Source organism: Papaver somniferum, chromosome 3, assembly GCF_003573695.1.
Source record: "Papaver somniferum cultivar HN1 chromosome 3, ASM357369v1, whole genome shotgun sequence".
NCBI lineage: Eukaryota > Viridiplantae > Streptophyta > Magnoliopsida > Ranunculales > Papaveraceae > Papaver > Papaver somniferum.
This window is the reverse complement of record NC_039360.1, coordinates 173,477,560-173,489,631: the sequence shown is the minus strand read 5'-3', so window position 1 is coordinate 173,489,631 and position 12,072 is coordinate 173,477,560. Positions and strand designations below refer to the sequence as shown.

Genomic DNA, 12,072 nt, shown 5'->3' with positions numbered 1-12,072 from the left:
AAAGCCTGATTTGAAAACTATATAAAGGAGAACTCTAACAACTGGGGAACCTAATCTCCACACATAACCGTTGTGTCATGCTGAAAAAAGTAAGGTGAGCCGACCTCTTGGTATATCTTGGCTTTTATTTCTAACATACCCAAACTTCCTTGGGACTAAAGGTTTTTTGATTCAGATTCGGATTTGTGCATATTCTCAAATTTGATCATTTGTCCATTCCAATTTGTTTTTTTCCATCCCATAGTGGGGCCAAATCTGTCATTTTTTTTCTCTATCCCACTGGATTATACCTTCAAAATAGCTAGCAAATAACTAATTTATGTCATATTTTTCTTTTTTACGGAAGCACGTCGTATTTTTTAGTTCCACAAAGTCATAAATTTCCTTTTGGAGTAAATCAACAACATCCAACAATTTCAAAACAAGTACCAAAGAAAAAAATTTCTTAGGCGCATATTTCAAGCATCCATGGAATATAGTTTAAAGCACGAACAATTAGGAATCTCTTTTTTTTCCTTTTGGATGGAATATGACCATTTTGGAGATTTACTAAAAAAAATAACAAATCCGATATAAATGATTTCAATTGTTTATTACCTCCGGTTAGTATTATAAAATTATGCGTTTTTCACATCCAAAATTTGATTTTCAAATCCTATGTGGATGTATTTAATCAAGAATACTTTTTTATCAGGATTACAAGACTTGGAGCGAGCCATGCCATAAATAGACTTCATACTGTATCTATGCCAAAATAGGGTAGGAATGCAACTATGATGGGTGAAAAACGAGATAAACCACTAACTAGTATTTTCCTAATATTTGAAGAATTTGTCTATTCAATTTTAAAAAGTTAGACTTATTATGGATTCGGTCCTCATAAGGGATTAATAATATAATGTAATTAGTCAAGGAGGGTGGTAATTAACCGGATCAACAACATAGTTTGCACGAGGGAAGATTTCAGCTTGTACTGTACCTGTGTTGCTTAACCTGTTTGGATACGGCTTAAGAAAGTTCTTGTCGACTTCTAGAAACAAAAAAGCCACAAATAAGTTTGGAAAACACAATTTAATGAGAGAGAGAATTCATGGATAATCTTATATGGACAATATCTTATAATGTTATACCAATATTTTTTAAGAATCCAAACGACGATGAATTTGAAGCTAATACTTTGACGATACATTCCTCTTATCAAACTTTACATCCCTTCAAAAAATGAGCACAATTCGAAATGCGAAAACTCACCGTCTACCGATTTTAATTTAGATTGTTTCTCAAAGTATTAGACGGTGGTGTTATAAATCTCGGAGTGTACTCAGTTTTCGTAGGATTATAGAGAATTTCATAAGAATAACATAGCACCAAAGTATTGGCTTCGACTTCATTATCGTTTGCACTCTTAAAATTTTTTGGATCAAATCCCGTAAGATAATATTCATATAAGATTGTCTATGAATCCACCTCATTTGCTGGACAATGTATTTTAGTGATATTGGCGGCTAGGTTGAACATAACGTTTATAATCCTATGATTACATGATTGCAATATATAGAAGTGTAGTTTCGTTTTGGAGAATGTAACAAAATGCAAGTACGTGACTGCTAATTACTCACTCTACCCGTAGATTTTGGCGACTTTAGATATCGTTCGGCAAGGAGCAGATGTTATGCCCAAGAACTGGAAAACCGAATTAGTTGATGGTTTCATTGGTTTCCAGATTGGAAAACCGAGTGGTTTCGGTTTTGGTTTTGCCAACAACCGATGAAAACCGAACCATGTGCAGCCCTGCCCACTACAGAGTGCAAGCCAGACCGCTAGTCGGTTGGATTTACAGTGCCGTCAAGATCCATTGTCCCACAGAGCGCTCGTCGTTTGGAATCTGGATAGTGCTTGATCTGAGGGCGCCAAAAACTTGGATCAGAGCACTTCTGAGTGGTGTTAACTTACCTAACAAGTTCTAGTGGTGGGTGAACAACCACGTTTCCCCTTTTCTTCTTCTTCAATTTCCATTTTGTTACTATTTTTAAGCATGTTTATAAGTTCAGACAAAGAAATCAAAAATCAAACCCTAATTTTGACTAATTCTCGATGCCATCATCTTCAGATATAATCAAGATCATCAATGGCGCATCTCTCATTGCAAAAGAATTTACTAAGCGTTCTCAAATTAAAACCGCAACAGCATCATCTCCTCTTGATTTGATTTCATCTTCAGCAAAAATAGCTTTACTCTCTGTTACCGATTTAGCTGGCTTAACTAGTGGTAAAATCCATGAATTCACTTACCCTAAACAAGGTGAAGAACCAAACAACAAGACCAAGAAGAGCAATGTTGTGATTTTCACACAAGATATTTCTTCTGATTCACAGCACCATGATCATCAAAGACTTCAAATTTCTTCTCATGTTCTTAGTCGATTAGACGGTCAGGAAGATGCCTCTACCAGTGCAAAAAATGTTCCTGATTGCAGAGAAGCAGTTGTGGAGCAGCAACCTCAGCAACTTAGTAATGAGGCTGATGGTGGTAATGCAAAGGTGGCGGTGGTGGAGAAGCAACCTCAGCAGCTTAGTAATGAGGCTAATGATGGTCATGTAAAGGTGGCGGTGGTGGAGAAGCAACCTCAGCAGCTTAGTAATGAGGCTAATGTAAAGGTGGCCGTGGTGGAGAAGAAGGATGTAATACCAGTTCCTCAGCATCTGCAGGAGGAGTTAAAGAAACGGAGGCAGCGTCGGGAGAGGAGAGTTCCTACTACTTCTTTTGGTAGAGCCCTTGGGTAAGTTACTTTTTGGATGAATGCTGGTAGTGGTGGACATTTATGAAAATTGTACTAATTTTTGGATGAATGCTGTTGAATTTATTTTTTTTGGGTCTTACTTTTTGTACAAATTTTGGAAGGTTCGCTGGTTTAGGAGCAGGGATGGTATGGGGAACAGTACAAGAATCTACGAAACGACTTGTTTATGGGACACCGGTGTCAGATAACAAACAATCAGCACTTTCGCCATTCTTATCTGAACAAAATGCAGAGCGTTTGGCTCTTGCATTGTGTAGAATGCGTGGTGCTGCGCTTAAAGTGGGACAGATGTTGAGCATACAGGATGAATCCCTTATACCTGCTCCGGTAATGTTATGGTCCTTAATATTTGCTGGACAATGCGTTTTAGTGATATTTTCTGTTAGGTTGAAGATATAATGTTTATAATCATATAATTACATGATTGCAAGATATAGAAGTGCAGTTTCGGTTTTGGAGAATGTAGCAAAAATGCAAGTATGTGACTGCTAATTACTTATATATCTACCTGTAGATTTTGGCGGCTTTAGATATCGTTCGTCAAGGAGCAGATGTTATGCCTAAGAGCCAGCTCAATCAAGTGTTAGAGGCTGAATTGGGTTCCGGGTGGACATCAAGGCTGCACAGTTTTGATTATGAGCCACTTGCTGCAGCAAGTATAGGCCAGGTGAAGTGATTTACTTCTTATGCTAGACGTTTTTTAGCCATTCACATTTTATGGAAATATACATACAATATATCTTCGAACCATTAAAATTTGTTCTTACCTTCTCCTTTCAACTTCTCTAAACTACTCTACCAAGCAACTCCAGCAGTCCTCAGGATCCCTAGGTTCTTACTTTTGATGACACATTCAAGCAATTTGGAACAAGAGTGCCTTGATTGTGGAAGGATATTTCTGTCTGGCTTTCCAATTACGCATATCTGTAATGATACTTGTTCGGTTCAGTGACATACTTTTGACATTTTATCCTCTATATATTTCTCTGCTTCTTTCTTATAGTTCCTTGTTACCGAGAAATATATGTTTAAGTTATTTGGTGCTTACTGATTTTTCCCTGTGGCTGAATACCTCCGCAGTTGTTGGTTGTTATGCCTTTTTTTTTGTCACAGTTGATCTAGACCATTTCAGTTTCTTATTTCCAAGGGATCTCACTATTGCAAGCTGTTTTTTCAGGTCCACCAAGCAGTCACAAAGGACGGATTGAACGTCGCAATGAAGATACAGTACCCCGGTGTTGCTGAAAGCATTGAAAGTGATATTGAGAATGTGAAGCTACTTTTGAACTATACAAATCTAATTCCAAAAGGGCTTTATCTAGACAGAGCAATGAAGGTAAAATCTTGTGCACGCTAGAAATAACTTATCCTCTTCATTTTTCCTGTGCTTCTTTGAAAAAAATAATGATGATTGCGATTTGCCAGGGGAAATGAAATCTTACTTTTCAAAAACTAGTTCATCATGTTAATTGAATCATGATTCGCCTTGTACTTGACTGCAATGAATAAAAAGGTGCCAAGAAAGAAAATAGAGTAGGGTTCATAGAGAGGAATAGCCAGTTTTCATTATATCTTGGAATCCTTGGCAGGTGGCAAAGGAGGAATTATCTCTTGAATGCAATTATGAGTTAGAGGCAGCAAATCAGAAACGCTTCCGCAACCTGATATCCGACACAGAAGGCTTCTACGTACCCATGGTCGTTGATGAACTTTTGAGTAAAAGAGTCATAACAACAGAACTTGTCTCGGGTACTCCATATTATCTTGTAACTTAATTATATCTCCATATTAGCTGGTTTTAATACGCTTTTGAAGGCATATTCTAGCTCTTGCACGACTTAAGCAATAGACAGTGTTTGTATGCCTATGGAATTTACACAGATAAATAGTATGCAAAGGCATACTCTAGCTCTTGAAAAAACTTAAACAATAGGCAATTCTGGTCTGCCATGGGATCACAACTACCTTGCCTTGGCTTCTGTGGGATCAATTTCATGAAAACTACAGCATTCAGTATCATGCACCCTGAGCGAATTTAAGCCAAAGTTACTACCATCCTTCATGCTGGAGATTTTGTTATGTGCATTTGGTTTTATTCACGTATGATAAACTTGTTCTTGGTACAGGAGTTCCTATTGATAAGGTGGCGGTGCTGAGTCAAGAAACTCGTGATTATGTTGGAAAGAGATTGCTTGAGCTGACACTTAAAGAGTTATTTGTATTTCGTTTCATGCAGGCACGTTATTACTGTCCCTTTTCTGTGTTCTGTTTCTCAGTATAGCCTTTTGGGGTAGCATATCTGCTTCTTTTTTAAATTAGCGTAAGGAATGGTTTCCTTAACATTTCACATTTAGTTTTTGAAGTCATTCAAATGCAAGAGTTCTGTTCTGTCACATCTCATCAGTAATGGGATGCCTTTCGCCCATACTGGAATATATACTGCAAAACGAGATAGACTAATTCTTTCCAGAAACCCAGAAACCATTTTTCATTGCTCTGCTCAATGGGGGTATAAGTCAGTTTTAGCTGCCATTCTTTTCTACTCTTGCAGATATTTTCTGACATTGAGAAAGCTTTTATATGCTTAAACCTCATACAAACTTCACCAATCTTCTATCATTAAAAGATGCTTGTCACTTAGTTTTTCTCTTTCTAATTGTCAAGTTATCCTTGTTGTTTGCTTTTGTCTCACTCTTTTTTCGTACATATAACAGACTGATCCTAACTGGAGCAATTTCCTGTATGATGAGGCTACGAACATGATAAATCTTATCGATTTCGGGGCAGCTCGTGAATACAAAAAGAAATTCGTAGATGACTACCTAAGAATGGTGAGTTCTGCTTGTATTGTTAGCGAATTTCTCGATATAATTCAGGTAACGGGATGCAAAAGTGCACTAGATGACCCTTATCTGTGGCTTTCAAGATTTTTATTAGCATCCCTTCATGTCTGGTAGTACTTTAATAGCATAGGAATTATGAATGATGCTAGCCTGCAAGTGTTTTCCTCTTTCTATTACTGTATGTCTTTTGAGGAAAAAAAAAGGTTAATTTGTTTGATCTGCTAGATTTTTTCTTTTTTCTGATTCAGGTGATTGCCTGCTCAAAATGTGATAGAGATGGAGTGATTGAGATGTCAAACAGGCTAGGTTTTTTGGCGGGGAATGAGGAAGATGTAATGGTAGATGCACATGTTCAGGCTGGTTTTGTGGTGGGTTTGCCGTTCTCAAAACCAGGTGGTTATGATTTTCGCAAAAACAACATTACCCAAAGTGTTTCTAACCTTGGGGCAACAATGTTGAAGCACCGTAAGATTCCACCACCTGATGAGGTCTACAGTCTCCATCGGAAGCTATCAGGTGCATTCTTAGCTTGCATCAAACTTGGCGCGGTTGTACCATGTAGAGATTTATTATACCAAGTTTATGACAACCACCAATTTGCGGATGAAGAGAATGCACAGATTCAGCAAAGCAGCTCCAGTTCCAGCTCATGAAAGTGATTATATTTTTTCTAACATTTTTTTTATTGATGCAATAATTTAACCCTTTATATATTCTTTGTACCATAAATTTTGGCCCATCAATGCGTTAGTGGTGGGGAACTTAATAAGTTTGTATGAGAATGTGTAGAAAGGCAAATAAGATATTAAAATTGAACAGATAAGTTCTAACTTGAATGAAGCTCTGCTGGGATGACCAAAAATCATGGATTTTAGATTTTTTTGGATGCGGACGGATATATAAAAGCTTGTAAATTGTAATTACCCCATGTTTAGTTGCTAGAAGCTCGCAATCCCATGGATAATCTCCCCAGGCCAAGCAAATCTTTGGCCGAAAGTGTTCAAGTGTTCAAACAAATGAACAATCATTTGTGGGTGTTATTTTCTGTCCTTTAATCTTCCTTGGAAAAGTCCAAATGCACCTTTAACCTAATAATCGAGTGTTTCCACATCCTGATGATGTCCGACATGAAGTAGTTGTTTTCTCTGCATTCCCGTGTTCTCTCGATGTACAAGAAACCCCCAACTTGTGACTCATTTTGATGCATCCGTGACGATGGCCCTAGAACAGTACTAGACTACTAGGAGTGTGGTCTACTAGTTTGGCGTGCACCACCACCATGAACGCCATGTTGTTGTTGGTAGTGGTGGTAGGACTTTGGGAGAAGAAAACAAAGGAAAAGAAGTGCGCAATGAAGACCTTTGTTTTCTTGCTTTTTCCTTCTTTTTGGGTTAAAGTGTAAAACCAAAACTTGACGGATATTGTGTTTGGTTGGTCCCTAGAGTCTCACGCCTTTTAACTTTTGTTTGGCATTTTGGATAACTACAGAAATGAACATTACACATTAATGCTCATTTATTACACAGAGAAGGATATGGGACCGACCAAAAACCAGTGAGGTGAGCTCAATAGATCCTCAACCTCAACTGAGTTACAGACTGTCAGTGAGGTGAGCTCAAAGGGCCCTCTTGGATCGAAGAAGAATGAAGAGTAGAAGTAAATAAATCTTGATTATGTATGGAATGGAGGGTTAAAAATTGGTTAGACAAATCTTGGATTGTAGTACTTTACAACCAAATGAGCACATTATCCTTTACTTTATACTACTAGCTCAAAAAGAAGAAAAGAAAGGCAATGGAGAGCAATGTTGCTTTCCAATTATTCCGTCTCCATTTAAGTTCTAAAATAACAAGTAAAGTCACATTAAATATATACATCCACATCCTATAAATGGATAGATTAAATTAAATGAGTTAGTTTTCCTTGTTGCATTCATTCATTCCGGTGGGAAGGAAGTATCAGTGAAGGAGGAGGAATTTATTTGAAAAAAATAGAGAATGAAGCTGCTAAATTTGTGGGTTTTGATTCTGGGTTTTGTTAGTTTTGTTGTTTTTAGTAAGAATTGGGTGCTGGTTGAAGCTGGTTTTGAGGGTTTCAAGTTTGCACAAGAAGAAGCTATCTTTCATGTTGATGGAGTCCCTTCTACTTCAGATTCATCTGATCCTAAAATGGTTGATCTCACACTTATTCAAGGAGCTACTGATAAAGGAGCTGGTAACCTCTCTATCTATCTGTTTATTACTCAATCACTTACATTTGCTTTTATAATCTCCATGACTCCATGTTTTGTGATGCTGATCTGTTGTTTGGGATTTTGCTCTCACAGTTTGTTTAGATGGAACTGTTCCTGGTTACCATTTAGACAGAGGATTTGGGTCAGGGGCAAACAGTTGGCTTATCCAATTGGAGGTGAGTGGAACAAACATAAGCAGTAACATGTCCATTTCTAGACCAAATCAATATCAATAAAACTTAGTTTGGCTGCAAGTCATTACATGTATATAGAATATGTTTGTATTGGTTATTAATGGTTCTTGATTTGGGGGCTTTTGGTGGATGTCTTTGGTTCTAGGGAGGAGGTTGGTGCAATACCATTAGAAATTGTGTTTATCGCCAAACCACGCGTCGTGGCTCATCAAAATTTATGGAAAAGAAGATTCCGTTTACAGGAATTTTGAGCAACAAAGCTGAGCAAAATCCAGGTTTGCACCTAAACCCTTTTTCTATGGCAGGCACACAATTACATTTCATTCTTCTAATTTGCGGCATTTGCAATGATTGTTTTTTGTATGCAGATTTTTTCAATTGGAATAGAGTCAAGCTTCGTTATTGTGATGGTGCATCATTTACTGGGGATAGCCAAAATGAGGTTGGTGAAATATTGATTGTACAAACAATTTATAATCGCTAGGAAAAGGCTAAATTGCTTGATAAAAGTCCTTCTAGGCAGGATTTGAAACGTTAAACCACGTTCTTCGGTTATGCTTGTAATTCTTTTTTGGCATCATACTGTTATTCCCAACTTTCCCACTGTAGTGTCAATATACTTCTCCTCTTACAATATTGTAGGCCAAGCAGCTCTACTTTCGAGGGCAACGGATCTGGTTAGCGGGGATGGAAGAGTTGATGTCCAAGGGGATGTCTAATGCCGACAAGGTTTGGCGTTTTACCATCAATTTTAACAAAATTCCCTGTGTCACTGTCTTCAATCCTCATTGTTAGGCTCACTGCAGGCCCTTCTTTCTGGATGCTCTGCTGGGGGTTTAGCGTCCATTCTGCACTGCGATGAGTTTCGAGGGATATTTCCATCAACTATTAAAGTCAAGTGTCTGAGTGATGCTGGATTTTTCCTTGACGCGTAACTACTTGAAAACTTTTTGGCTTCACAAAAACTTTACTTAATTTGAGTTTGTCCTAAGACTTTGTCCTGTGAACTTCTTGTATAACAGGCTTGATGTATCTGGTGGTCGAACTTTAAGAGATATGTTCGGAGGTGTGGTTAGCTTACAGGTATTTATGTTTAATATTCACACCATAGGCACAGAAAAATTAGTGATTTTAGACCATATAGTCGATAGATGTGCTGAAGGTTAACTTGCTCATTTGATATGCTATGTATGCTCATAAAACTTGTATTCATTCTTAGGGGGTGGAAAAGAACTTGCCTCAGAAGTGTGGTGACCCAACTTCGGTAAGATTTTCACTCTTTGCTTGATGTAAATGCGCCTCAGTCATTAACTTATAGTTAGCCAGTAATAGAAGATCTCTCAATTACCTGTGTTCTCTTTCTGGTGTTCTCTTACTCTGTCTCGCATTTGCTCTCTTGTGTTTTTTCAGTGCTTCTTTCCTCAAAACTTGATCAACAATATATCAACCCCACTTTTTTTAGTGAATGCTGCCTATGATGCATGGCAGGTAAATAAACTGAATCCTCTCAAAAATTTCATTCTAACCGAAGACTCAAAATGTATACTGATGCTAGCTGACATCATCGTCTATAACCTTATTTTATACATTTCATTTCAGATCCAAGCTAGTTTAGCTCCTTCATCAGCTGACCCTCAAGGTCTCTGGCACCAGTGTAAATTAAATAATGCAAATTGCAGCGACTCACAGATCCAATTCCTTCAAGGTTCCGCTTCTTACATTATTTTCCTTGTTCAAGAACTTTGAATCTCATTTGAATGTGTTGGCTTGACAAATAAAATCAAGTATGGCATTCATCTAACGCTTGTAGTACTTCTACTATGAATCAGGCTTCAGGCATCAAATGCTCAATGCTGTAGACCAGTTTTCAAGGAAGAAGAAAAATGGACTGTTCATAAATTCATGTTTTGCTCATTGTCAAACTGAGAGACAGGATACCTGGTTCGCCGACGATTCTCCCCTTATAAAAAACAGGGTATCTATGTCAAGCCTAGCTATGTTCATTGTTTAAATATACTACAACCACAACCACATGATAATAATACCTTCATAAATGATGCATTTACTTTTTGACAACATGAATCATAGCATGCTGGCTCACTGTAATTCAACATTTGTAATGCAGGGTGTTGCACGATCTGTTGGAGACTGGTACTTTGATCGGGTGCGAGTCAAGGCGATTGACTGTCCATACCCTTGTGACAAAACATGTCATAACCTGGTTTTCAAGTAATTGATTGAACTATTTTTACCTTCTGCCCTCAATTTATTTGGATTCAAGGAATTTAATTGACAATTATTAGATAGAAATTAAGAGTTTGCAGAGAAAGGATAAGTAAGCCCACCTCCAAGCTTCTTGTATTGTATTGCTCCACTATAATGCCTGCAGAATTAAGCAAAGGATCATATACTTCCTTCATCAGTACCTGATACTGTAAATTGTCTTACAAGTTGTTATTGACAAGTATCTATTATTGGAATTCGATTGTTAAATTTTTTTCTTAAAAACAGAACTATATTGTTACTGTCAGTGACTCATCTTTATTGTTTTAAAAATCAACTCAATTTTTTTTTTCCAAAAATAGAAAGAAACAGCCCACTACAACAAATAAAAACAGATACATTAACATAGAAACAACAGGATAACACCGCTGAATTGGGGACCCTGGAAAATAATTGGGGACTTTGCCAAATTATACCCACTTCATTTATTTTAGGGGGTTCCAATATGTAGGGAAAATATTATTTTGTCTTTTACTAATAATAAAACTTAAAATTCAATTCACCCTTAACCCTAAGCCTCCATTTCATTTCCATCTTTTAACAAAAAGAATCGGATTATCTCCTCCTGCCCTCTCCCTCTCTCAACTATCTTCTCTTCCATTAACAATACGAAAAAGAAAAAAAATCAGTTATAGTTAAAGGGTCGTCAACCCAAAAATCTTAAAGCCTAACGATTTTTCATATGCATGTAGAGATTATGAAAAATCATTAACGTATATGAGGAGGGAGATAACGACCCTAATTCTGGTTTTTCATTTTTTTTGCTCTAGTTTAGAGTTATTACCATGATATAGAAACATATGACGATTCTTTGCGAACGACCCTTTTTAAAAGTTAACGACTCTATCTGAAAAACAAACACCCTCTCTGCCCTAAAAATTAAAAGGATCGTCAACTTAAGTCTTAGAGAGTCGTCATTTATCTCAGAGAGTCGTCATCGTGGAGGCTAACGACCCCTTTTTCAAGAGTCGTCATTGTGGAAGCTAATGATCCCTTTCTCTTAGAGGGTCGTCATTTATTTTGTAGAAAAATACAGAGATTAGAAGCCAAGTTGAAGAGTAACTTTAACAATAGCATATACGTGTACGATTAATGTGCATCCAAATAACCTTAAAGAAGCGTGATGATTTTGCTTACTCACTTACCTTTGTAGTCGTCAACTTAAGTTTTCCTCCATGGCACTATAAACAAAGAAAGACATAGAGTCGTCAATTTAAGTCATGCTTTCCTCCACGACGCTATAAACAGATAAAGTTTATCATAGAGTCGTCAATTTAAGTATTAGAGAGTCGTCAACTTAAGTATTAGAGGGTCGTTACCAATTATCATAGGGTTGTCATTTGGAATTTGAGGGTCGTTTACGTGTAAAAATTTTGGGTGACGACCCTTGTTAGAGTTGTCAGGGTTTATCATATTACCATGACGATTTTTCATAATCTTAAAAAATTTCAGGTCGTCATTTAGAGTTTGAGGGTCGTTTACGTGTTAAATTTTTGGATGACGATTCTTACTAGAGTCGTCAGGGATTATCTATTACCATGACGATTTTTCATAATTCTCATTTTGAGATGACAACATCTCTTCATAAACCCTTTTTATTTACAAATTTTAATTCTAAAATATGATTTTAATCTAACCACACTAATTAATTTAACTAACTATTAACACTAATCATTTAGGGGCAGTTTAGCCATTACAAAAGAATTAGGACAAGGGGT

At 37.1% G+C, this 12,072-nt stretch overlaps 2 protein-coding genes across 3 annotated transcripts; both read left to right on the top strand.

Annotated features, from left to right (window-relative positions):
* Positions 1 to 2,011: 2,011 nt before the first annotated feature.
* LOC113358053 (protein ABC transporter 1, mitochondrial-like) lies at positions 2,012 to 6,442 on the top strand. 2 transcript variants are annotated; one of them, XM_026601560.1, is made up of 9 exons: positions 2,012 to 2,583; positions 2,647 to 2,780; positions 2,903 to 3,128; positions 3,316 to 3,468; positions 3,979 to 4,137; positions 4,391 to 4,550; positions 4,928 to 5,037; positions 5,516 to 5,632; positions 5,893 to 6,442. In XM_026601560.1, exons 1-9 carry the CDS (start codon positions 2,095 to 2,097, stop codon positions 6,295 to 6,297), a joined length of 1,953 nt encoding a protein of 650 aa, XP_026457345.1. In that variant the 5' UTR covers positions 2,012 to 2,094; the 3' UTR covers positions 6,298 to 6,442. The 2 variants fall into 2 exon arrangements, with proteins under 2 accessions (XP_026457345.1, XP_026457344.1); XM_026601559.1 differs by having other exon boundaries at positions 2,012 to 2,780.
* Positions 6,443 to 7,259: 817 nt separating this feature from the next.
* On the top strand, positions 7,260 to 10,601 carry LOC113358051 (pectin acetylesterase 12-like). Its single transcript, XM_026601558.1, has 12 exons — positions 7,260 to 7,858; positions 7,971 to 8,053; positions 8,217 to 8,346; positions 8,440 to 8,513; positions 8,714 to 8,800; positions 8,878 to 9,002; positions 9,094 to 9,154; positions 9,291 to 9,335; positions 9,482 to 9,559; positions 9,671 to 9,776; positions 9,901 to 10,046; positions 10,197 to 10,601. The coding sequence occupies exons 1-12, from the start codon at positions 7,642 to 7,644 to the stop codon at positions 10,302 to 10,304; spliced, it is 1,260 nt and encodes a 419-aa protein (XP_026457343.1). The 5' UTR covers positions 7,260 to 7,641; the 3' UTR covers positions 10,305 to 10,601.
* Positions 10,602 to 12,072: the final 1,471 nt, after the last annotated feature.